The 26423-nt window shown below is 46.2% G+C and overlaps 1 protein-coding gene across 1 annotated transcript in view; it reads left to right on the top strand.

The window, feature by feature from the left end:
* Positions 1-26423, top strand: part of SELENOI (selenoprotein I) — a 330991-nt gene that overhangs the window by 149829 nt on the left and 154739 nt on the right. Inside the window, exon 2 of the mRNA XM_069605591.1 lies at positions 7485-7553. Coding sequence (XP_069461692.1) covers positions 7485-7553 — 69 coding nt within the window. The remainder of the gene's footprint in view (positions 1-7484; positions 7554-26423) is intronic.

The raw sequence follows: 26423 nt of genomic DNA, 5'->3' as shown, positions 1-26423 counted from the left end.
AAACCATTGCATTTGGTCTTGGAATCTGTTTTGGGGATAAAGTCAATCATCATTGCAAGAGAAATACTATGGAAGAAATTAATTTGTTTTGAACGGTTAACCAACTGTGGTGAAAAGGACAATTGTTCTTTCTTCAAGAAAGACACCGTGGTTGAAAATACTTACTATTTTCCTTGAGCAGAACTTGATTGCAACAGAACTGTAATTAAAGTACTCCGGAATTGATCAGGGGGAATGGAATACAAACCTGGCCATAATGAGTGCTTTCAAGAACATTTTAACTACACAACTGTTATGTAGATCTAAGTCATCCATACTTATCTTGTATAATTTGATTGTGTGTAAGGACACTAGGTCATTTCTCTTTAGTTTTAGTTTGCTAGATAGGGAGCTCTCTGTTAGGTTAGCGAGTTATGCGTTTATCAGAACCCCTTTTTACTTTGAATAAATAGCAAACTTTGAGGAAACTTTGCCTTTGTGTCCGTCTTCAATTTCTGACCACTCGCACTAGGCACATCTCTGTTTGCACTAACTGAATTGGTACATTACGAGCTAATCCATGCACGTTAGCCAGATTTCAGTACATTGTACCCCGGTCTGAAATGTAGGGAACACTTTTTTTGCTTGTATGCTTTAAGGCTGTACGGTAAGGTAAAGCCTCCATATTGACGGTTAAAGTGACGCAACGCTGCCATAGTAAAACATTGGAGTATGTTTTTTCACAGTACTTTCAGATAGACATTTCTTTGGGCCAATTTCTTCTAAATAGCAAAACAAATCGAGTGTTTTAATTGGGGTGTTTACCTGGCTTCTTCCTGGTGGTAAAATACTGGTTTCTAAAGGTTACCTGGGATATGTGTACTGCCAGCGTGCAGCGTTACACTGTTTAATATGAAGACATCTGTAATCCCCATCAAATGTACATCAGTGCATCATACAAAGCAATTGTTTCTAAAATTGATTGACTCTGGATTACAGAAGTGTATTTTGCTTATGTATTGTACTAGAAAGAAAAGTAGCCACACTAAATGTGTAATGGGTTACAAAAGTTTCTGCTTTGCCTGTAGCAACAATGGCTAGTAACATCCAAGCCCCGAAGAGAGTGCAGGATTACCAAAGATGAGATGGCATTAAAAGTCCACCTAATAGAAAGGCTCATTCCCCCCCCCCATACCTTTCTTTCTAAACTGCCTGCCCATCAGGCTTCTGATCACATCCCTTTAAGAACCCAGTGTCAATTTATAGATGATACCTGAACTACTATGGTAACCTCCCTGCACTGATCTCATTTCTCTTAAACTATCTGTATTCTATGCCTATATATATGTACCCTTACATATACACCCTGTAATTATTGTAATTATTTACCTGTATGTAAAACTGTATATACTTTGTTGTGTAACCAAGCTTCGCATATACTTGTAACTGCTGCGCCCTGTTACCCGAGGGTAAGATGCGCATTATAAATAATAAACTGTCAGTTTGAGCTTATCTTTTGGTGCCGTAAAGCTCCACTTCTCCCTCAAGCACCTGCTGGCCCCCAACCCCTGAAAATGTTCTTCTGGACTGTGCTGAACCTGTTAGTTTGCAGAAATAAATAGGAGTACTTCCAAGGCATTGGGCTTCATTTCTCTTGCTTCACCTAATATCAGATGCCCTGCAAATAGTTTCACCTCCTGCCATAGGGTTATCATTATGAAATCATTGCATTATCCCAACTTCTCTGCATATGTCGCGTCCATTCCTGAATTGCCAAAGATTTCCCTAAAGGCTAGGGACCTCAGTTCATTGCCCAGTCATCGACTCTGACCCTTATCAACTCCCCCTTCGTCCCAGTGCCCGGCCAGGCTCTGGTCTGTAAGGCTCTTCTTTTGAACATTTTTGCTATTTTAATTAAGTCCGACTGGGTGAGAGACTGTTTTATGAATGTGAATTCTCATCTCCCCACCGCATCTTGTTCCATTGTCCTGGCTTCAAAACCATAGCCGTTTAGGTGATTGACCAATAGCCACACCACTTAGTTACCTGGAACACAACGCTGATGTAGGGCAGATGTTCTTCCAAAAATATATTCATGGCGATGAGGCACTGTGAATGGATCCCTTTTTGGCGAGCTTCTGCTGCCTCTTATTTATTTATTCACATTTATAGAGCGCGCAGCAGCCCAGAGGCATTGTGGCGCTGTTACAGACAAAATGCTTAGTTACATAGTACAATGCATATTTACAGTGGGAAAACAAAATTGAGCGCGCAGAGGGACGGGGGAATGGGGAAGTGAGACAGAGGATGCAGGTGTTTTCAGTTGAAGAGTGTGGTTTTTAGCATTTTCCGGGAAGCTGTGAGGGAGGTCTCCGCTCTGAGAGCAATGGGAAGGGCATTCCATAGTTTAGGGGCTATGTAAGGGAATCCAATCCCACCTGCTTTGGCCCTATTAATGTGAGTGATGTGTAATTGGTTAGAGTAGCAGGTTCCTGTGGGGAGTGTGGAAGTAGTTCTTGAAATGGTCCTTAGTTATACGATCTCTTACGGGAAGCCAGTGTGCTGCCTGCCTAGTCTGTTTGAAGTGGTCTCTTTTGGGAATGCTCAGTGCTGCTTTTGGAGCATTATTTTGTGTGATTGGGAGAATTTTTATATTTGTTGCTGACGTGCCGGCTCGGAGGGCATTGCAATAGTCTAGTTTAGCCCCAATGGTGGCTCTAGCTATTGAGTTACGTTTGGACAGGTAGGGTTTTTACCGCATTTATAGGTTTTGTGGTGTAAGCAGAGGCCGAGGCGATGGCGCTAACCTGCCTAGTCATAGATAAGGTGGAGTCTATGTAAACCCCTAAGGTCTTTACTGAGGAGGATACAGGGATGATCGTATTATCTATGCTGAAGTTACAGTATTGGTTGCCCAGTCTGGCTAAGGTAGCTTTGGGTCCGAGAATGATGATCTCAGTCTTGTCTCTGTTAAGACAAAGGCCATTAGCCGCCATCCAGGTTTGGATGGTGGCGTAAATTCGATGCAGTGCTTCATCTTGGTCATAGGAGCCTGAGAGCGGTAGGAGTACTTGTGTATCATCAGCATAATTCATGTATGCTATGCCAAGTGCATCCAGTTTGTCGAAGAGCGGTTTCGTGAAGGGTTGTAGAGCGTAGGGGATGTGCAGGAGCCCTGGATGGTGGTGGGAGCTGCACTAGCTTGGTTAGAGAAGAGCTTCATAGCTCTGCCTTCCGGGAACGATGTAATCCAGGAGGAGGCTGCTGTGGAGAACTTTGCGGCCTGGGTGAGATGTGATGTGAGGATCTTGTGAGCCACAAGATCGAAGGCAGCCGAAAGATCTAGGAGTAAGAGGAGTGTTGGCTTGCCTTTTGTCCATGTTTTTTTTAATTTGGTTTTTAAAGTCGATCAAGGCGGTTTCTGTGCCGTGGTCTTTATGGAAACCAGATTGTCTTTTTTTAGGATAGAGTTAAATTCAAGAACGTGTTTAATCTGGTTGTGTGCAGCTTTATTCAAGACTTCTAAGAGGAACGGCACATTCTTTGATATTAGTAGGACAAATGTCACCTTTGCACGTTGAGGGTTTGAGGTGTTGGAGGAGGTTGATGACTTCTGGTTCTTTGATGTCACAGAAGGAGAATAGCAAATCGTTGAGTTCATGGTGTTGGGGGCTGGCTGTGGAGGCAGGTTATGGTAAGGTAGGGCTTTGCAGTGCTCCTGAATTTTATTTTGGAGTAAATCAATTTTACTGAGCATTGCAGTTTGTATACTTGAACACCAGGCTTCTCATCTGGGCTAGTGGGCGGGTAAATTAGTTCATAAAAAATGGCGAAAATGTCTTTGGTTTGGGAGTTGGCTTTAGCGATCCCTGACTTGAAGGAGTTTGATTTAGCTTTACTGATGGCTTCCTTGTATTGGTCGGAAATATGTTTGAAGCTTTCCTTGGCCTGGTTACTTGGGTTGGCTTGCCAATTGTTTAATGCCTCTCGTTTGCTCGAGCGTAGAGCCTGTAATTCCTCAGTGAACCAAGAGTTACAATGCACAGATTGTTTCTCTTTTTTTTGCATTCGATCGGGGTTATGGCGTCAATAGCTTTAGTGTGGAGTTCAGTGGTAATGTCCGCCAAGGAGTTTGGGTCATTATGGAAGGGGGTGGGGGTGAGAGTTCAGGGACTTCCAGGAAGGGACAAAGGTTTTCCTTATGGAGTTTTTTGGACCTTCTTACCTGTGCAGAAGGTGCATAGATGAGGGCTTTTGTGGCTGAGACTGTTGAATATGGGCAAGCTTGGATGTGATGGTGGAAGAGTGGTTGTGATCGGCAACCCAATCCAGGGTGCGGCCTTTGGCTTGTCTTGGGCTAGTGACTTTCTGTGTGAAACCTAGGTCATTGAGTTCTTTAGCTAGGGCAGAGGCGGCTTTATCTTTAGGATCATTGAGACCTAAGTTCAAGTCACCAAGAAGAATGGTGTTAGTGGATTTTTTAATATTGTAGCTAAGTAGGTGGATGGGGTGTGCTTGGAAGTCTGAGGGTAGGCCAGGGGGCCGATATGTAATGTATATGTTAATGGTGCAGTTGGGGGACATGGATAATTTGGCAGATATATCAGCATTGCCATCCCATGGGCGATTTAGTGATTAGAGCTACTCCTCCTCCTAACCTACGTTGTCTATCCTGTCTGAGGATGGAGTATCCAGGTGGTAGGGCTAGTGCAATGGCCGGGCCAGATGCCTCGTACAGCCAAGTTTCCGTTATGGCAAGTAGGTCAAGGTCATTGCTCGTTAGGTGATCCTTGATTTCAAGGGTGTGAGCGGGGAGGGAGTGAGCGTTTAGCAGTGCACATTTGAGGGGGGAGGTGGTGTGCTTTTCTTCGCAGGGTATGTGGGGGCGGGGCTGTGGTAGGGATGGTTGTTTGTATTGGTAGCAAGGGTGGGTTTAGTAGCTGTGGTGGCAGATGGAAAAAGGGGGGGGGGTGTGGTTCCATTGAGGAGATGCTGGTGTAGTGAGACGTGTGTGGGAGATGAGCGAGTGCCCAGTCTGAGGTTCCTGATAGATGTGAGTGTGGGGAGGCTAGGAAACTGTAGAGGTGAGGTGTGGGCCCTGAGTCTCGTAAGTCTAGCGGCTAGATAGGCTGGATGAGACCCGGGGAGGGGGGGGGTGAAGCAGTCCCTGTTGAGACAGGGGGGGCGCCTGAGGGGGGCCATGTGTGTATCAGTGGCAAGTGATGAGTAGAACTCAGTAATGGTGCTACAATGCAGAGGCAGTGCCCAGGAGGGGAGGGTTGGGGTTAGCGATTTATTAGCATCGGTGGGGCTGTGTGGAGAAGGGCGGTCACTGTGGCTACAGTGAGGAGCCAGGTTAATGTAGTGAGGTGTGTGTGTGTGCTCAGGTGTGTAGAGAGGTGGGAGGCCAGTATGAGAGAGTGAGGGTACCTGTGAGCCTTGAGCAGCATGGTCCGTGGGTTCAGTGGTGATCAGTATGCAGTCAGACGCCTCTGTGGTGTCTGTCTTTGTCGTCTTGGTTTAGTTAAATATTAATCATAGTGATCCAAACATATGTGGTAAAGGAGCCTGTGAAGGTCTGGCAGAATCCTTCATCATTGGCGGCAAACCATAAAATTGACATACATGAAAGTCGAGGGCTGCAATGAGTAAAGCAATACGTTTACTTGCAGTCCACAGAACAAACTAGAGTAGTGTTTATTGACAGCGAGTACTTGACGAGTGAGTCTGCTCCCTTATTTACACCATGGGACAGCAAAGCAAAGTTACAGATTCTATGTGGCTGCTTTAACAGAATATTTCCTTGCATCTTGGACAGTTCGGGCAGGATGTATACACAAGCTGTGTAAATAAATTGGGACATTCGTATTTGTACTTAAACTGGATCGACTACACATCTGGTTAAGACCATAGAAGGTACAGACCTGCCTTCCTTCTGCCCAGAAGCTGAACGTGTGTACGAATAGAGATCAGAGAGCAGAAAATTCAAGTTGCACCTACTAGCCAGCCATAAAGGTCACTCGCCGCCTCAATTCTATACATACATCCAGCACACCATTTCTTACTCACCAGTGGCGAGGACACATTTTGCACCCTGGTATAGAAAGGACTTTTCCGAACCTTGGACATTGCTCACTCTGTACCCACAGTTGTTGAACGGGGTGCACACTCTTGCACCTTCCTGCTGAATGACCACCTGGTATTTCCACAGGTGATTGCAGAGTTGCAGAAACTCCTGAAGTTGGGGGCTATAGAGGAAGTTCATTTGTACCTCAATAACACGTTGTACTCCTAATTCGTTAGTTGACAAAAGAGCAGGGTCTCTGTAGACCATACTTAGCCTCTGCTTATTAAACCTTTTCCCGACAAAGCAACCCTAAGATTTGATGGCAACTCCTTAGCAAACATTTTGTCAGCTTTCCTGAAGGCCAGGGACAGAAAAGTTACTGGGTAAATACGAAGGCTAGCTAACACCACACGTGTACACAGCCGGCTGCTTAACACTGGTTCAGAAACGTGCAGCCAAAGGCCCAGAGAAATGCTGGTAGCCATTGCAGAGAGAACACTCCTTCCTTAAGTGGTGGCGGGGCAATAGCCACGCCTTCAGTCCCGGCATCGCCACCCATAGGCTTACGCAAACCGGTCGGTCATGGGCTAAGCCAATGAGAGCGGAGTTTGGCCTTGATGTACCTGCGCATAGTGCATGTGGCAGTAAACTCTCCAAACATAATGTCTGGAAAGGGAATGAGAAAGGTGTGGGGTCCTCGGCAGTAGTGGGAGGAAGGACAGGAGCTCAAGGGTTGCAGTGCGTGGAGCGTGTGGGATCCCCTCAGAAACAACATGCTTTAACAACAAGGGAAGCAGCATTTCCAGAAAATGAAGGCCTAAAAAAACGGCCAAGTTGGGATATTTGCACAGGCGAAATGGTACCGTCATACATTTCATGCAGCGTGCTATGGGGCGGGGGTGTTTATGTCGGAATTAGTGCTGTAGACACGTGTAGTTTACTAGCTTTAAAACCCTGCCAGTGGGAGTCCGCCCGGCAGTACGGACTATGTTATTCGCAGCTCGCCGCGTAGTTCTGTTATGGATATCTACCCATACCACAGTTATTGATCATTCGATTATATTGTTGAAATGTCGGAAGTTAAATGGTCTGCGTTTCCCACCTTTTACCATTGACTCTTTGTATCTGTCAAACATGCACGCATTTGGGGAAGGTTAAGTAGACCGTACAGGGGCGGGAGGGGTAGGGGGGGTAACGACGCTACATGACCTGCTCCACTCCTTGCCTTGGTGCAGGGCTGTTCACTGACCTCTTAGATGCTTGACATGCTAAGGTGTTACTTAACACAGTAAACTGTGTATTTTGTAGCGTTTTCACTGAGCATTTCAATAGTGTTACCCATAGGGAGATAGTAACATGTTTGTGTGCACCTCGTCTCACCTTTTGTTGTCTGAGTTGTGGCCTGAAGTTTCTGAAAGCCTCTTTTCCTGTTTTTCAGTACAGCGCTGTGGACACCAACCCACTCTCTCTCTATGTGATGCACCCGTTTTGGAACTCTATAGTGAAGGTAAACTGCATTCTTCTCTGTTCTTCTATCCAAATGATTGCAAATGTAAAGATGCTAAGATGACTTGTGATGTGCGCATTTATACACCTCTCCATCTCATTATTTGCAACACATGTCCATTTGATTGGCGGAGGGACTTAAAATGGATGTGCAGCGTGTGCGCGGTAGGGTCGGTGCGGCAATGCTTTGCTCTTGTGCTGTGCTGACAATGCTGTACATTTTGTCGTGAATGCCTTTTAGTCACAGGACAGGAGGGCCCCATGACAGGCAGGCTGCTGATCCTATGACAACAGAATTCACCATGAAGGCAACAAGTTCCTTTTCTCTCCGAAAACCACTTGCAGAATTTCTTTGCCATCACTGTGCACTAATTAGTCAATGTTCTTTGTCCCAAAAGGACAACAGTCAAAGAAATCGCTTCTTTTAAAACAAATAAAGTAAAATATTTGTATTATGGCATTTATTGAGCCAGGACCCAACTTTGGGAAACTGAGCACTTTACACATATATTTTGTAATTATTTGAGGAACAAAGATGTCAATTTCAATAACACATTTACAGATGGTAGAGGTATTCCCACCAAGGGTGCATGTACAATGGCACACAAAAGGGAACCAGTGCTGAGCCAGTTTGAGGGTGTTAAAAAGAGGGTCATATACCAGAGACAAAACAAACAGGGGGAATAAAACATACATACATATAAAGATAACATTAACCTAAGTGCTTCAAACTAAAGAGGGATAATATTTAAATATACAAAATTACATTAAGTGTCGTTGGAGGCAGTGGTGGAGTCAGGTTGGGCGGATGCGGGTAGGCAGGGGAAGCTCCCTCTTTAGAAAGTAAGTGAAGGTTAAGCAGAACTTTGAAAATATTCACTGTTAGGCTAGCTTCGTTTGTTATGGGCAGTCGGTTCTAGTGGAGTAGGGAAAGTAGCGGAAGCAAGAGGAGGCACAGGGAGGGTATGGGACGGTGAGGTTGAGTGCAGAGGAGGATCGGAGGAATCGAGATGGTGACTAAACTGCGATACAAAGGGACGGGTACTGAGGAGCTAGACCATTGATCGACTAGGAGAAGGAACATGAAGAGCTCAATTGTACATGAAGAGCCAACCAGCATGTTGTTGGTAGAGTGGCAAGTCAAAAGGAGGACAGAGACTGTCTGAGGACATTTTTGCCATGTGTTAAAGAATAAAAGGAAGGCCTATCTTTCCCTATCACTATGGGGTGTTCCCTGCCTACTTTACTTGCTAAGGTGCTTGTCAGTCCTGAATAAATGTCCAAATGAATCGGTCCACTGGCCTAACTGGTGCTACAACTATTTTAATAAATTTAAGTCAGAACGACTCCATTCCCCTGGTAGTTGTGCTTATGCACTTATGTTCTCATCTTTCCAGAGATCTGGTCAATATACAATCCTTAAATAGTCTCTTGTTCTCTGTATTTGTTCCTTCAACTTTCTTAGGGGATTGATCTTTTTCTCCTACTTGTTTGGGTACTTCCTTGCTCTTGTCAGAATGCTTCTCCCATTATCGGATTCTGAATCTACTTGTAGCAAGGCCTTTTCTCTGGAGATTTTGCTGTCCAAATGCTTGTGGCTCCTCCATTCCCAATGTGGTCTTTCTTGTATAATCGCCCTCCCGCCTCCCAGCCCGCCCCCACCCCTGATTGGCTGCCCTGAGCTCCGTGCCTGGGTCTGGCGACCCGCTCCCCTTTCCATCCGAGGAGCAGGTGAGTTGTAGCTCCCCTAGGCGACCCATTTCTGGGTAGAAAGTGCCCTCAGGCCCTGTGTTGCAGGCCCCCAGTTTTACCTTCCCAGCGGCCTCCCCCTTCCTGGTTCCCATCGCCCTCCCACCTCCCAGCCTGCCCCCACCCTTCCAATTAGCCCTCGCACCATCTAACCCAGACCATTACCGACCGTCCCCAGGGCAGCCCTCTGCCCATGCAGCCCCTGCGGCTAAGGATCTGAGGCAAAGGACGGCTCATACAGTGGACGGCTCCTGATCGTATCTGCAGGTATCCGCAGGAGAAGCAAGAAGCCAACAAGTGTGGCAAGGGGGGGGGCCAGAAGCAACTACTTCAGGCCATACTACCCTACCACTCATCTAACAAAGCATCACCCCCGTAAATTCATTATATTTGCATTCAGAAACTCTGTCCTCTGCATGTGAAAGTTGCATTTAGAAATGTACCCAATAGCCTATGTATGTATTTAGAAGTTGTGCCCAATAGCCTCTCTGAGAAACGTTTCATTTAGAAGTTGTGCCCAATAGCCTCTCTGAGGAAAGTTACATTTAGAAGTGTACCCAATAGCCTACGTTTATATTCATAAGTTGTGCACTATAGCCTCTCTGAGAAAATTGCACTTAGAAGTGTGCCCAATATCCTAATAGTCTAATATCTTTATAATGTAGAATCTAGTACTGTGCCTAATAGTCTAAAATCCCTTTTATACAAAACTTAATCTAGAGGTAGACCTAATACCACCTCTGGTGTACAGTCAAATCTAGAAGTATACTTAATAGTACCCAATACCCTATCATCATCTCTGTGTACAGTTGAAGCCAGAAGTGCCCCCAATAATCTAATATCTCTGTGCAAATTGAACTTGGAAGTGTACATAACTGAATTTAGAACTACAATCAGAAAGCCCTCCTAAACTCCACCTAAATGTCCAACTAAAACCATACCTGGAGTGTTGCTATATTCAACTTCTCCTTGAATAGCTTACCCATACTCCAGCTTATTAGAAGAATGCCAGCCTACTAAAAAACTCTTCCAACTGCTTAATTGTGCTCTAGCTACAACTAAATAGACTGCCTAACAAGCATAGCCTAGGGTCTAGCTACACCTCAAAACGGCTGATTATCTATAAACTAGTACAACCCTGAAATCAAAACTACTCCCAGCCAGTGATAGCCAAACATAAAAAGTCCAATAAACTTAAGTTTCAATTGAGACCACTCCTAACAGCTCGTACTAAGCATGAGTGCATCCACTCCAACAGAGTCTGTCAGAAACGACCACCGTGGACTGCCCTCACTTCCCGGTGTGCCTTCTGCCCCATACCCCCCTTCCCAAATCATCCCACCCCCCTTTGCACACCCTACCATTCCACTCTCCAAACACCAAGCCAGAGGGGCACGATGGCGAGCCAACCACCCTAAGATCACTCCTTCCCCGAACACCTCCACCGGCCAGCCCACGTTAACCACGGCCTCTCCCCTCACTATCTTAGCAGACACACCTTGCCCTGCAAGCATCCACCCCCCCGCCTTGCCCACAAACCCCCACCACCTTCCCCCCGAACACACCCTTTCCCGTCCCTAAAAACTGCACGCCTAGCCCTAGCAAGAACCAAAGCCGCATCCCTCTCCCCCTCTGACCCCCCCTTCCCTCTCTCACACTCCAATCGCAACAAGAAAACTCAAAAGGAATCGCACCTGGTCCCCCTCAATCTCTCAGCACTCCTTGCCTCCCCTGTCCCGACCCACCTCCACTTTCCCCCAATCACCTCCGTCCCCCGTAGCTTCGCCTTTCCTGAAACCCCTCTCCCTCGACTTCTCATCAACTGTAATGGAAACTCCTAACCGCCCACACCCCACATTCAAATCCCCCGAGCCAACCCCGATCATCCGAGCACACGCAGCCACCCAATCCCGCCCGAAGCCTGCCAATCCTTCTGCCCGCCCACTCTTCCCACCGATCATCACCCACCCCCCCCCGCCCTCTAGCTTCCTCTCTCTCCGCCAGAGACTGGCAGAGCAACTGCCGACGAGAAGAGGAAGCAGATTGCGGCTGGAGACGGAATGTTCAGCCTGGGGAAGAATTGACCGGCGGAGATGCTGCGACCTGAGGTAACACCTCAACTCTGCCGGAACCTCACAGTGAAGCACCATTGCTTGGAAGACACAAACCACACATTCGAGGGGATTGGGTCTTCCGACGTATTCCATATCTATGACATGTAATCACCACAGCTGTGCTGCTTCGTTCCATATGGCTTTACAGAGAAGGGTGGCGGCGGCTTGGACTTCTCCGGAGAGTCTCCCGGCGGTGGGCAGATCCTTGTCGCGAAAATACCGTCCAGCCAGTAGCGACCCCTGCTACTTGACCAGGCACCCCACACCGGAGAGTTTGGTGGTGCAGGCGGCCACGGCCCCGGCAAAGCAGGCGTCGTACCCTACCATCACTCCTGATAGGGACCACAAACGTTTTGATGGCTGGGCGAAGAAAGTGTTTTCTTCTGGTGGTATGGCGCTTCAGGCGGCCAACTCCATTTGTGCCTTGTCTCGTTTCACACACACTCTGTGGAACTGTGTTGCGTTAGCGGCTGAACATATTCCCGAAGGGGACGAACGGGATGGTTTCCTTGCTATGGTCCAGGATGGTAAGGATGCCATGTGTGAGTCCGTTCAGTCGGGTTTGGACTTAGCTGAATGCGTCAGTAGGTCCATGGCGGCGAGCACCGTGATACGCAGGTTTGCGTGGTTGCGGAAGACGGGGTTTGCTCCTGATGTGCAGTCCCGGCTCCTCAACATGCCCTTTGACGGTGAACACCTTTTTGGCAGCAAGGCTGACGAGAGCCTTGAGAGGTTGCAGACCTCAAAAGCTGCAGCGAAGTCGTTGGGCGCTGCAGTTCGCCAACCTCTGCCTTTTCGTCCCAGGGGACAGCAGTGGAGGGGGGTTCCTTTCGCTATTACTCGTCCTTCAGTAAAGCGAGAGGAGCTGGCAGTCAAAGAGGCCAACGCAGGGGTACCAGAGGTGGACGACAGGGTGCCTGTGGTGCCAAGGCCGCTCGGGCAGTTGCCTCTTTGCCCTCAGGTAACGCCGCAGCCGCTCCCACTCAGTCATGAGGCCATGTCCCATGGTTCGCCAGTTGGGGAAAGGCTGGCGCAGCATCTTGTAGAGTGGCAAGCCATTACTTCAGATGTGTCGGTTCTGGAGATCATGACCCACGGCTACTGTCTTCCCTTTCGGCACAGGCCTCGCGACAATCCACCGGGGAACCTCTCTTTGCAGCGTCCGGGTCCGCTCCTTGCGCAGGAAATTCAAGCCCTGCTGGAGAAAGGCGCCATAGAACTGGTGCCTGTAGCGGAGAGGAACAAGGGATGGTATTCCCCTTATTTTTTGATTTCGAAGAAAGACGGGGGATTGAGACCCATCATGGACTTGCGCTGTTTGAACAAACTCCTCAGGAAGGACAAGTTCAAGATGGTTACTCTCAAGACCTCCAGGCCCTTCAGCTTCAGGACTGGTTGGTGTCACTCGACCTCAAGGATGCTTACTTCCATGTGCCGATCCATCCCATGCACAAGAAGTACCTGAGGTTCGCGGTTGGCGACTTGCACTTTCAGTTTCGGGTCCTGCCGTTCGGATTCACCTCCGCCCCGAGGGCTTTCACCAAGCTCATGGTGGTGGTTGCAGCGCATCTCCGGCAAGGGGGGATTCACGTCTACCCCTACCTGGACGATTGGTTGATCAGGGGGAGCTCTCCCGAGCAAGTCCTGGATCATCTGTCCGTCACCTGCCACTCCCTTCACAGGCTGGGCTTCTCCCTCAATTTAAAGAAGTCCCATTTGACGCCAACACAGCGGCTCCAGTACATCGGAGCAGTGCTCGACACTTCCCTGGGGCAGTGTTTTCCTCCCCAGGTGAGGGCTCTTCACATTCAGCAGATGGTGCACAAGTTTCAGCATGCCCAGACGCTCCCAGCGTTCGGGTTCTTGAGGTTGCTCGGCCTCATGGCATCCTGCATTCTTCTGGTGCCAGAGGCTCGCCTGCGGATGAGATCTTTGCAGTGGGCACTCAAGACGCAATGGTCGCAGTCCTCCGGCAGGATGTCAGACCCAGTTCAGGTGCCGCCCTCGGTCGCCCGGGACCTTCTGTGGTGGGCCGTCGAAGGCAACTTGATGAAGGGGGCTCCATTTTGGCTTCCCTGGCCGGAGGTGACGATCGTGACGGATGCATCCCTCACGGGATGGGGAGCTCATGCAAACGGGCTGACAGTCAGCGGTCGTTGGTCTCCGTCGGAGTCCAGACTCCATATCAATCTGTTGGAGCTGAGGGCCGTCAGGCTAGCACTGAAGGCTTTTCTGCCGACTGTGCGAGGACAGAGTGTTCTGATCCTGACGGACAACACAGTGGCCATGCACTACCTCAACAAAAAGGGGGGTGGCAGGGTCACTTCCTCTGTGCAGGGAGGCGATGCAGCTTGAGTTCTGGGCCATCCAGCAGGAAGTTTCAATCTCGGCAGTTCATCTGGCCGGAGACGAAAACGTGACGGCGGCGCTCGGAGCAGGCAGAGCGCGATCTCTCACGAGTGGGAGTTGGCTCAGGAGATTCTCCTGGAGATCTTTGCCCTTTGGGGGACCCCTCAAGTGGATCTCTTCGCCTCCAGTGTCAACCGGAAGTGCGAGGTTTTGCTCGCGGGAATTTCGTCCAAAAGGAGCCTTAGGAGACGCGTTCGTGGTGGAGTGGTCATTCCCGCTGCTGTACGCGTTTCCTCCAGTCCCCGTCATCCCGCAAGTGCTGCGGAGGTTACGGAAGTTCGGTTCCCGGATGATCCTCATTGCTCCGGCGTGGGCTCGGAGGATGTGGTACTCGGACCTTCTCGACTTGTCCATCTGCCCTCCACGTCGTCTTCCCTACCGAAACGATCTGCTCTCACGGGAGGGGGGTCAGGTTCTCCATCCAGAGGTCAGATCCCTCAACCTTCACGCTTGGCTTCTGAAAGGTTGAGGTGTAAGGATTGGGACCTCCCTGAAGACGTGATGGAGGTGTTGCTTTCGGCCCGAAGGCCAGCAACAAAGTCTCTGTACCGTTGGCGTAAGTTCTGCGACTGGTGCAGAGTTCAGAATGTGGATCCTTTTGCATGTGACAGCCCCATGGTTCTGTCCTTTTTACTTTCTTTGGCCCACAGGGGCTTGCAAGTGGGTACCATTAAAAGGTTACCTGGCGGCGCTGTCCATCTTTAAGCGCTCGTCTGAAGAGTGTTCTTACTTTAAAATCCCTTTAATTTCACAGTTTCTGAAGGGGCTCATTAATGTGTTCCCTCCGTCACCTTTCCTGGTGCCCGGTTGGGATTTAAACCTTGTTCTTAAGTTTCTTATGGGTGCTCCGTTTGAGCCTTTACATTCTTGCCCTTTGAGGCTGTTAACTCTGAAAACTGTGTTTTTAGTTGCGGTTACTTCCGCTCGCAGAGTGAGTGAGTTACAGGCACTTTCAGTTAAGCCACCCTTCACTGTATTTCCCAAGGACAGGGTTGTCCTTAGAGTTCGTCCTTCTTTTCTTCCGAAGGTAGTGACGGAATTTGATTTGGCCCAGAAGGTTGTTCTTCCGGCATTCTATCCTCCTCCGCATCCTGGTAAGGAAGAGGAGAGGCTCCATAGGCTTGATCCTAGGAGAGCTTTAAGCTTTTATGTTTCACGCATGTCCCGGGTCAGAGTGGACGATCAACTCTTTATTGGTTACGCTGGAAACAGTTTGGGGCAAGCTGTGACGAAACAGACTGTCTCGCTGGATTGTTTTGGCCATCTCGGAGTGTTACCGCTTGGCGGGTAAGGACCCACCGGCTGGCTTGCGGGTCCATTCTACCAGGGGTGTGGCTGCATCTACTGCCCTGCAGAGGGGTGTTCCTATTCGCAACATCTGTGATGCAGCCACCTGGGCTTCAGTACATACATTTGTACGTCACTATTCCCTCGATTCCATCCGAGGACAGGATCTGGCCTTTGGCAAGGCGGTCCTTTGCTCTGCTATTTGACTATTCTAAATTTTGATTCTAAATTCTTTCCCTCCTCCTTGCTCTGGTACTGCTTTGGGAGTCTGTCATAGATATGGAATACGTCGGAGGACCCAATCCCCTCGAAGAACAAGTTACTTTCTTACCTGGTAACGTTCTTTCGATGGGATGGTCCGACGACGTATTCCATATCGCTCCCGCCCTGCCTTCCCCGCTGCAGAATTTCTTTTGCGATTGCAGCTTACGTTCCGCAAGGCTTTGTGTCTGACTGGCAGTTGACTAATGTCACACGTTCTGGGGAAAAAACTACAACTGAGGCTACGGGCGTCGTGCGTCCTACTTATCACATCGGATGACGTCGGACGTCGGAGGAGGTCCTCGACGACGGCGCATCGTCATCGACGCAGGACGCAGAAAAAAAAAGTTTCCGAAGCAGCACAGCTGTGGTAATTACATGTCATAGATATGGAATACGTCGTCGGACCATCCCATCGAATGAACGTTACCAGGTAAGAAAGTAACTTGTTCAACTGGTACGAGGGCAGACGGAGAGGTGCTAGAGGTCCGGGAGGAGTTTGGGGAAGAACTGCAGAACACAAAATAAGAGGGTCTTGTACCCAGAAGACACGATAGAAAGAGACACTTGTATGCTTGGCAAGAGAGTAAACTAAGCTATTGCAACAGTGCATTGTGAGTCTGGGACCCGCACCCACATGAGAGCCAAAGAATAAGAGGGTCTGTGACCTTGAATGCAAAGAAGACAACAGAACAAAATATACGCTTGCCAGGAGAGTACAGCAAGTTGGTATAAAAGAGGATTGGGAGTCTGGGACTCGCACCCATTTGGAAATGTGAGACTATATTAAAGTTCATTCAAGAAGGTACGGGGACCTGTGAGAAACCTGAAGGTACTCATCTCCACTCCCTGGGAATCTTCTGTTTAGGGGGCCAGGGAAGGGCCATAGCTTTTGGATCCCGACCCTGGGGGCGGACAAGCGAGGGAGGATCACCTGAGTAGAAGGGTCTTTTTGGGATTGGGGAGAGGGTGTCTGTGGACGAGCCATGGTATCCCCCCTCATCCCCCTTTCCAACACTGATTTACTCTACTCTCGCTCAGCCTTTAAAGGATATTGCCATTGATATCCTGTCCTACCCTCTGACTATATGTCAAGTAATGGGACGAGGAAGTATAGTATTGACATGGAAGAAGGCTAGAGAGGAATACCATCACTCAAACCAAACATGTCCCATTAAAAGGGTCAGGCAGTCGAGTCTGGTACTCCGCACCTTCAACCTATTATTGACTGGCAGTTGTATAAAAGGATACACCACAGAGTCCATGGCGCATTGGGAGAGGAGCGGAAAGGAAGCCAAGCAGAGATGTGGAGCGGCAGAAACCGGAACGCCAAGTCTCTGTGGTGGAGCAGAGAGAAGTTGTCTGTGGAAGCGCAGCAAGGGAATTGAGTCTCCAGCTAGCCGGCAGTAGTAGTAAGAGGAAGCCCTGCAGACAAGTGGTCCCTTCAGTGTGCTTGTTCCCCTGGAAGTGACCGAGGAGTGCCTAAGGCCAGAAACCGTGGGAACGAGAAGCGCAAGATCTCACAGAGCGACTAGCGAGTTTCATGTGTTAAGAAACCCGGTGCGCAAGTGAATGCAAGTAACGGGATACAGTGTAGCAGAGAGAGTTTGTGTGCAGTCAGCACATTGTCGAAAGTCTCTGAACGAAGGCGAGAAGCCTTAACAAGTGGATAATCTAGCATAGAAGTGAACAATGACCTGAAAGCTGAAGTGTGTAAAACATTGCATAATAGTGACTGTGTACAAGGAAAAAACATGTTGGAAGGTCTCTGAACAATGGGAAAACCCTTGCAAGTATCAAGGACGAATAATGTGCAACAGAAAAGGGGAGCACAATTAAGTGTGAGAAAAACATGAGCATGCCACAATGAAGAAAGCTTCGGAAGCTAGGGGCATATGGTTGTGCGTACTCTAATGGGTGGACTGTGTAGTCTATCAACTGCGCCTAGACCAGAGGTCCCCAACCAACAATGAAAGTAATCAAGGAGACCCAAGAAATCTGCTGTTGAATATTGTGAAGTATTCAAAGTGCTTTGAGCTTTGGGAAAGGGAATCCAGAGCTCCTGTCAAGTATGAGACTGTTGAATAGCATAACAGGAGACTTTGAACTTTGGGAAGGAGAACCTAGAGCCCTGTTGAATACTGAAGAACAGTTGTTTAACCTTGTGAATCAAAGGACTTAAAGCTTTGGGACGGAAACCCAGAGAAACCCGCTGAACATTGTTAACCAGAAAGCATTTAGAGCTCGGGGCAAGGAGCCCTGAGAAACCTGTTGAACTTTGTGAAGCCAGGGGACTTTGTGCATGGGGAAGGGATCCCTAAGAAGCCCATGAAACTTTAGGAATTGTAGTGCTTTAAAACGTGGCGAAGGGAGCCCTGAGAAAACGCCAGCAGAACTGTTTCTGTATTTTACTTTTGAACACTATTTTTGCTGAGCAAGAAAATGGGTACACTGTGTTTAGTTAGTTGTGAGGGCACCATGCTTTGTGGTCTTGGATTGGCTTGACTTTACTTAATCAGTTGAGGGAAATCCCAAATTAGAGATAGGGCAAGCTAGGACTTGCCCCAGCCTGACCTTAAATAAAGAGGTTTGCAGTTAAAAACTTAAACCCTGTTGTCTGTCTTTTGATACCATGCCTGTCTCACAGACCCAAAAGATATGGCAAGGAACATTTCTTTTGTTTTACAACCACAAGGAATCCATGGGTAAGGAGCTAACCCCTAATCATTGCAGTAATATATTGTGGAAAAGGAACATTTCTTTTGTTGTTTTATCACCCGAGACATTGTGAATGTTTCTGTTGGCAAGAACTGTCATTGCGACTTTGATTGAAGTTACTATTGTTGAGGTCAGATGCAAAGATGTTGGACACGACAGTGACTTTGTCATCCTGACATTTTCCTTAGATTTCTTTGAGGCAGGGAAACTCCTCTTGGCTTTAGGGACAGAGGCAATTTTCCCAACCCTTTTACTGGTTAATAAAAGTGTATAACCAAAACTATGCCACAGTTGTGTTTTAGCTTTACTTGTGCACCCTTACAATATATTACATTAATCATTTAATCATTTATGTTCACTACTCATCTGACTCCGTGTGTGTTGGAATACAGTTGGAACAGCATTGGACAGTAATTTGTGAGTGAGTCTGGGTATGCTTTTTAGTGAACTTTGATAGTGTGTTCATATCTTCTGAGAAGTGCATGCTGCAGACGCGGAATCGATTGTCTCTCATGTCCTCCAAGACCACTTCGGTTCTGCTGTCGATCTCAGATACTTGAAATCCACAATTTACCAACTGTGTTCGTGTCAACGACATATACTCTGAGGATTAGATCTCCCTGACGTTTGGCCACCCCTGATCTTGATCCCTGGTGCTGATCATTTTGTTCATATCCTAACTTCATCTCTCTGCTTCAACGCTGTTTTTTCTCACTTGTGCACACTGAGGCCTTTGGGCGGGTTACGCCATACACAAATGACCTAATAATAATACTTGGGGAAAATATGCATAACTGTACCAGGAGTTTTTATCCTGGCATCTATTAGAGCACCCAAAAACAAAACATGATTTTATGTTCAGGAAGATGTAGTAAAAAAATGAAAAATATATTAAAGTATAACCGTGATTCATTTGCCATTAATGACCTTGTGAAGACAGTGCTTTAGAGTTTGGTAACTGCCTTCTAAGATAGTCTGACCTGCCAGGCTAACCACCAACTTTTAGATCAATGGTCCGTCACACAATGAAATGTATTACTGATACATTGATCATCCATTGTGCCACTGAAAAGAAAAGGGGGATGACAAAACATTAGATATTCAAAAAAGACCCTGTCAGGTGATGTAGGACGTCAAGATATAATAACATATAGAAGGGTTGATAATGATGAAGCCATTGTGTGTGGAGTGAAGAAATCGTTTTTTAAAAAAAATTTAAGAAAATACATTTTTTAGAAAGTGCACTCGGAGGCCAATGTGGAGGGCCTGCACCGGAAGCCAAAAGGGTAGTATATATGGACCACTTAGGTGAGGCTAATGAGATTGCCTATGAAATGTTTCCAGATTGATAAGCCGGAGGTGAAGGCAGGGAGACGCGTGTCCGAAGCGCAAAGGTGCTGCAGAGTAATTGCAACAGAAGCAGATTGTGGCGGGCGGTGTCGGAGGGTCTCCAGTGGCAGTGTCAGGCTGCTGACGACCTGGAGTCAAGAGGACTCCCTCTCCGGTAGCCAGAGGTGTTGAGACCCTGGAGGAGGGGCTTGCCGAGCCAGGAACAGCGGCAGCCACGAAGAACCGACTGAAGCGGAGATGGGCACATGAAGACAGCATACCCAGTGAGTCAAGTGAGGCTGAATGACTCCGGGACGCTATGGTGTGAGCCACGTTGTGAATGCAGGTCAGAGCGCTCGCGAGTGAGCCAAGGACAGTGGAGGCAATTGGATTTGCCGGTCCAAATGTAAAACACAGAAGTTTGATGACTACGATAATGTGAAAGTTTATGAACGGAGCGGTTTGTGAATACCGAACTGTATTGAAATTAGGAATGCTGCGGATGGGCCAGAAAACAACAAACATAAAGGTGAATGAGCAGGGTGCAAATTCCCAGCAGGAGAGTAAACTGGAAATCTGCAGTGACGTTGTTTTCATATGAATGTACTGAAGCTTTCAATACTGAACCAAAGGAAAGTAACAATGAGTGAATGCCACATGGATGGAAAGCGGAGAAAAGCGTTCCCTGATACAAAGCAACTGTGAATCACTTTAACTAAAGAAAGCAAGCATTGGTAATGATTATAAAGAACTGTGACTTGTAGAAGCTCAGAAAAAGCAAGCAAGAATATATGTCCAATACCACTGTTGAGCTTAAGCAGTGGTGGTCTAACTGTGGAAAATTAGCCAATCTGTGTGTCGGTTGCGTGACCTGTAAGGGGTGGACCGTGTGGTCCGACAACTGTGCCTAGACTGAATACACCCCACCAAAGAGAAGCAACTGGACTCATCTATATGTTTATGGTTGAATATCAAAAGAAGCTTGTACATTGTGAACTTGGATTTGAACTTTGTGATCTTGATGATAGATAGAAAGAGCCTGAAAGCTGGGAAGGATCCGGAGGAATTGTGAAAACAGTGAGAAAAGCGTGGGGAAGGGAACCCCTTGTGACGGAATCCTGGGAAAGGGAGAAACACTTTTCTGACCCAGAGCTGGAAGAAGTTCTGAACCTTTGTTTGCACACTTTTTCCTTTGATGCAGACATCCCTACACCGTTTGAACAAAAAGATGTGAGGGCACATGAGGTTTTGGACACATACTGACATTTACTTTGGACTTCCTAACACAGACTATCATAAGTTTCAGTTAGGTAGGGAAATCCCATTTTAGCATAGGGGAAGAAAGGCCTTATCCAACCTCATTGTGATTTTAATAAGTTTGTAGCCCAGACTTTCCTCAGTTGTCTGTGTCTACTTCCTGATGCCTTCACACCCCACTGACCGGTATGACTCATTGAACGCAGAATCCCAGTCTTCCATGAATCCACCATGTAAACGCACGATAGGCCTGTGCCATCTGTGTGAAAGATGGAGAAATAGTTTTGTTGAATGAATCCAATCATTTAATTTATCTTGTTTGGCCTATCTTGTAAAACACGTGGCATTGGTATGAATTCAAAAACCTGCTTTGTGAGTAAAATACTTTTGCGGTAAGGGTAATCTAATAATGTATACTCCCTTTTGAAAAAATAAGATGGGTACATTATTTTTTAATAGCTTAATTGTAACACATTGCATTGTTGACTCGCAAAATAGAAGATGGAATAGTTTGCCATGAACAAAGAACAATAGGTTTTTCGAATGTATCAAAATACATATCGTGAGTGAACCCATAAGATTGCAATGTATTAGGAAAACTAAATAACAGGCTACAGTGCAAGATTGTCACAAATAAAACATCCAGACACGATACTTGCGCATTACTGGGAGCACAAGGGTGAACCATTGCTATACGTTCGTGAATCTACACCATCCGTATTCTCAACACGGATATTGTAAGGCAGGCTGCTGGGTAACGCATAGTGGTTGAGGCTCTTCTTTGGGTATGTAGGCCAAGCAGCAGAGTTTTCTCGGCAACCACAGTTCTCCACTAAAGTTAAATCGATGTGAGGTAATGCTAAATGGAAACGTCTTCCTTGTGACGAGGTTCAGGATACTGGGAGCGATAGTCACGTCTTTCACTCTATGCACCATCCTTCGGCTACCTTCTCTCTCAACCATTTCCTCTTCTGTATACTCCAGCTCGTACAGTTATGGCTGAATGAATGCCATAATAATTGAGGATTGAAGAAGTAGAAAGTCAACTGTGGGGAAAAAAATAAGAGATTGTAATTTGGGTCAAGTAATGAATTGAGGTTTTATTTTAAAATGCCATGTAAAACAAAATGAGGAGAAGACACATTATAAACCCGTATTGCAACTACAACCGGAATGGGCCCAATGTTGGAAAGTTCTCATTGGCAGATGGAAAAATTAACTGATCTGAATATAGAATTTAAATATGGTTTAGTAAAAACATTTGTCAATTATCAAATTTTTTAAATTGACAGCGCTTACAAAGTAAATTAATTTGTGCTAGTGTAGGTACCTTTTTCAGTTTCATTCGTTGTAGTTGTTGTGTAGCTGAACCGAGCAAAATTAGGTTGTGGAGGATTGTAACGAAATAGACGGACACCAAGGCAGCAGAAACTGAACTGTCGTCTGATCACAAAGGGTTTGTCGATACTTATCGACGAAAAGGCATCTTGATATTTCCATGGATACACGTCAATAGACGCACAGAGGCTCAGTCGAATGAGACGTGCACTGGCGTTATGACATTAGACGTAAGGGTCTAATGATGTCAGCTTGAGGGGCGATAGATCTCATTTACTGCCCCGATGGCACTTGAACTAAGGGGAAAGGGTCAACGGTTTAGATTATCCCAAGGTAGCGGTTTCCCACCTTTGAGTTTCTCATGTGTAAATGTCAGAAAACCGAAGGTAAGATGCATTGGAAAATAAATTCTGATTGATTGACATGCTAAAAAATACATGCCCTTTCCATTGGATAAATACATTTCCTGAGACCACTTCCCCTTTTATTAAAGAGTGATGAGGCACAATGTGTGATAACCGTGTCGAGCGAAACAAGACAGACAGGATATATTAGAGTTCCCAAGAGTGGTGAAACCTCAGTTTATCAAAAGCTTGAACCATATACAAAAGAAGGAAGAAGGTGGGGAGCATATGTGGAAAACATTAAGGACAAGAGTCCTGTGAATTGGAGCCTAAAATATGGTGCCTGTTGGGAAGAGTGACAGGAACTGAAAGATCGGACCTGCTGGTCTTTCTTCAAAGTTCACCCTAAAGAGACCCATTGAGGAAGAGAGGCATTTGTGTTTGCAAGGACATAGTTAAAAGAAAAAACCCTGATAATAAGCCACCAGACAAAAAGGCGAAGGGGAGGTCACATAAGGACATTTGTGTGGCCCAGTTTAGTTATTGGTTATTAGTGGTAGGGATAGAAAGAGATGCGTTTGGACAGAGGACATTTCCGTTATTGACTTCATGACGACAGATGAGCACCTTCTTAGTTTAGTTGGCGAGGCAGGGAATTACCCCAAAGCGATAGGCAGAGTTGGGTCTGTTTTCCATATTTAATTAAAATAAGTGAACAAGTGCACTGTGTCCACGTCCTTCTCGCCCACTACAGAGCCAATCAATGATCCAGATGGCTTCCACACTTGCAGGCAAAGTCCTGGGTGTTGTAGGCTCAAATAGCTTCCTTTTGCAGGCAAGACCCACAGATGGTGCACAGGGTCATCTGACAAAGCAGGACTGTCCCCTTCTCAAATTGTAAGGTGGGGGGCACGGTGGGGGAAGCCAAGATACAAGGGAGCGCGGGAGCTAATGGTGGTGGGCGAGGACGGGCATTTTAGGTGCATGGGATCTACAAGCAACCAGGGGAGGAAACTGGAGGGGAGCAGATCACCTAATCTCGGGGTAGGTGTGGAGTATGTTCATGGACCTAGGTGTTGGGGAGGAGCCATTCTTTGAAGAGGAGGGTCTTCAGCTCTTTCCTGAAATCTAGAAGCGACTGGAAGTTTGGTGGTGATGGGGAGGTTCCAGAGTGTGGGAGCATAGAAAGAGAAGGCCTGTCTTCTAGTTGTTTGTTTCCTTCTTTCATAGTTTAATATGATGTCTTTCTTTGAGCTGGCCTCTCTTGTACATACGTGGCCAGAGAGAAACTCTGCATATAGACAGCAAGAAACCTTGTTTAGAGCCTAGCTTCCAAGGTGGAGCATTCAAAGGTCACAGAGCACATTCACAAGTTGCAGAATATGCTAATGTGCCTGTAAATGGCTTATCAATGGAGGACTCTTCAAAAAAGCCTCATATACATTAATCAAGTGAGCCAACCATGTTCTATTTAATTGTTGTATGCTGTAATTACTGAAGAAGTGCAGTCTACCTTGATCCTAACTGTAGGATACTAAACCTAAACTAAAAGACTTTCTTCAGCAAAAGTACACCTCCACATTCCTTAGACCTTTTCTTCTGCTGCTTGTTGTAAGTGGTCATTCTTTGCATCACTGTTTTCTTTCTTTTATAAAATTGTGATCCTCAGCTCTTGCAATGAACCATCAATTTCCGTGGCTCAGCTTCTGCTCCATTTCCTCTTGCTTTGATAATTTGCTTCAAGCGATGTGGCTTGTGTTTGTCCCTGTTCCTTGAGATTACCTGCATTTCTTCCATCTTCAGTGCCTGAAGCCCCACAGCACTGTCGCTTGGCTACACGTGGGCCTCTAATTTCCTTGTCCATTGTTTTTTTTATTTGCCTTACTTGTTAATGTGTTGTATGTCCATAAAAATAACAGTACCCGACTCTGTAATGTAATACGTGTTTACGCAAATACGTGTGAATTGCATCTATTAAGCTCATCAAGCAAGATATGTGCTAAGCAGTCATCATGTCTGGTTGACCTCCCGTTATTTGCTAATGCATTTGCAAATCATAAATCTCTTATCTGAAGTAGAATATGGAGTGTATATATGTAGCATCTCATACTAATAATAGATGGGGGAGGAAGAGAAGATAAAGTGGAGAAGACGGGTAACGAAATAGGGGGAGAAGTGACCAGAGACGTGCTTTGAGAGAACAGCATAGAAACTATAAATGGAGCAATCGGAGATTATACCAAACATAATTAACAGCAACACAATACACAGTTGCAACCTTATTGAGTAACCAGCTTCATGTACCTCATATCTAACTATATACCAGCTTACAGTTTAAGCTATTACTTGATCCTCCACAGAGAGAGTGGAATATACATATAGAGCATTGATATTGGAATAGTCCTACACACATAAGGTAGTTGAATAACTATTAGTGTGTTAGTACTTTAGCTAATATGATTATTTAAAAAGTTCTACAGTAAAGGCCATAATCTTTGGGTGACTGTAGGTTTTAGCCATGTTTTTTAAAAAAGATAACTCGTCATATGATGTGTACATGACATGGTTCCACAGTCCAGTTTTTGAAAGCTGGTCTAGGTTTTCCCAGTCTTTTTTGTTGTTGTTGAATTGTTTTGAATTTCGTGATCTGATCAGGTTAATCCCAATACTACAGTACAATATCCCATCAATGTACTGTAAGAGGATTCAATCCAGCACTACAGCTAAGTCAATGCCTAGTCTGGGATACTGAATGGAAACCCTTATTGATATATCTTTATGTCCAGTTCATGAGTTCTGGATGACTACCCCTATATAACACCCCTCTCTTGGAACCCCCCTGACCCCACTGAGCCAAGAAGTAGTTCTGTTTTGCAAGTTTAAACGCTTTATTTGAGAATGTAAACAAGATATATATATCACACTTTATAATAAATTAATAATTAATATCACACTTCAGAACATGAGCAGTTAACAACAATGGGTAATGTTCTACCAATAAACTGATTTGATTACCCAGGAGTAGTATAAAGGATGAGGTAGCACGCTTGGGAATAGGAACAGAAGAATAAGGTGGTAGAGAATGCTTTATCTAGTTTCAGATGGATGCAATGTTGAATGAAAATGCAATACAGAAAATACTCAATATGATTTCAACAAAACAATGTAATCACTTTTCTCTGGCAATCCACTCCCCCCCCCTTATGCAATGTAAGCAAATGAAGGGGAGAGCACACAGTTATTAGAAATGCAATCAAATGTAATTCAGTTCACCCCAGCAAGCTTAGACTACAGAAGTTTGAAACACAGGCAAAAGGCTTTGAATATGATGACAATGCAGTGAGAAATATGCTGAAAATGCTTTTAATTCCCTTCAGGAGGTTCAGGGTGAGTGGTATCTAGTTAATGAGTTCAGGCTCACTCTAGCAATGATTCAGGGATGGTTCTTAAGAGGCAGACGAAATTTATCAGTTCAGGCAAAAGCAGCTATCTTTTTACAAGTAAAGAAATCGGGCCAAATCGCAAATCGCGGCAAAATTCGCGAGTGCGAGAATCGTGATTACGGCAAATGTATAAGGAGTAGCAAGTCGGTTCTAAGCTTGTTGAAAAGCTGAGATTCTAAGCTTTCAGAGGAAAGTTAAACCAAGTTCCTAGCACAAACGGTTCCAGCCAGAGATACGAACGATTAAATAAAGGTAGTTTTTCGGATTTGAAATTTTAAAAGTTCAAAGCGACAGGTTACAGCTTGCAGCTAGAAAATGACAGGTGACAGTTAGGAGGCAGTTCTGGTTAGATTAAAATAGTTTGGATTAGATTATTTTAACTAAGAGATTGGTTCTGCACAGTTCTGCTAGGTACCACAATATATTTTTGAATTAGGCCTCGCCACGGATCTGGTCAGGTTTTGGACTGGACTCCGGTTCTGGTCTCGGCACTTCACAGTGATCTGGATCAGCTCTCTGGTTCTGCTAACAGCGGTCTGGGTCACTCTGGATCTCTGGCCTCTGGTTCTGGATACTGCTCTGCTTTCTCTGGGTACAGCACTGCTTCTGGATCTTTCTGGCA

Source organism: Ambystoma mexicanum, chromosome 4p, assembly GCF_040938575.1.
Source record: "Ambystoma mexicanum isolate Mex_15411 chromosome 4p, UKY_AmexF1_1, whole genome shotgun sequence".
Classification (NCBI taxonomy): domain Eukaryota; kingdom Metazoa; phylum Chordata; class Amphibia; order Caudata; family Ambystomatidae; genus Ambystoma; species Ambystoma mexicanum.
The sequence above is the reverse complement of the archived record's forward strand: the minus strand, read 5'-3'. Positions and strand labels throughout refer to the sequence as shown.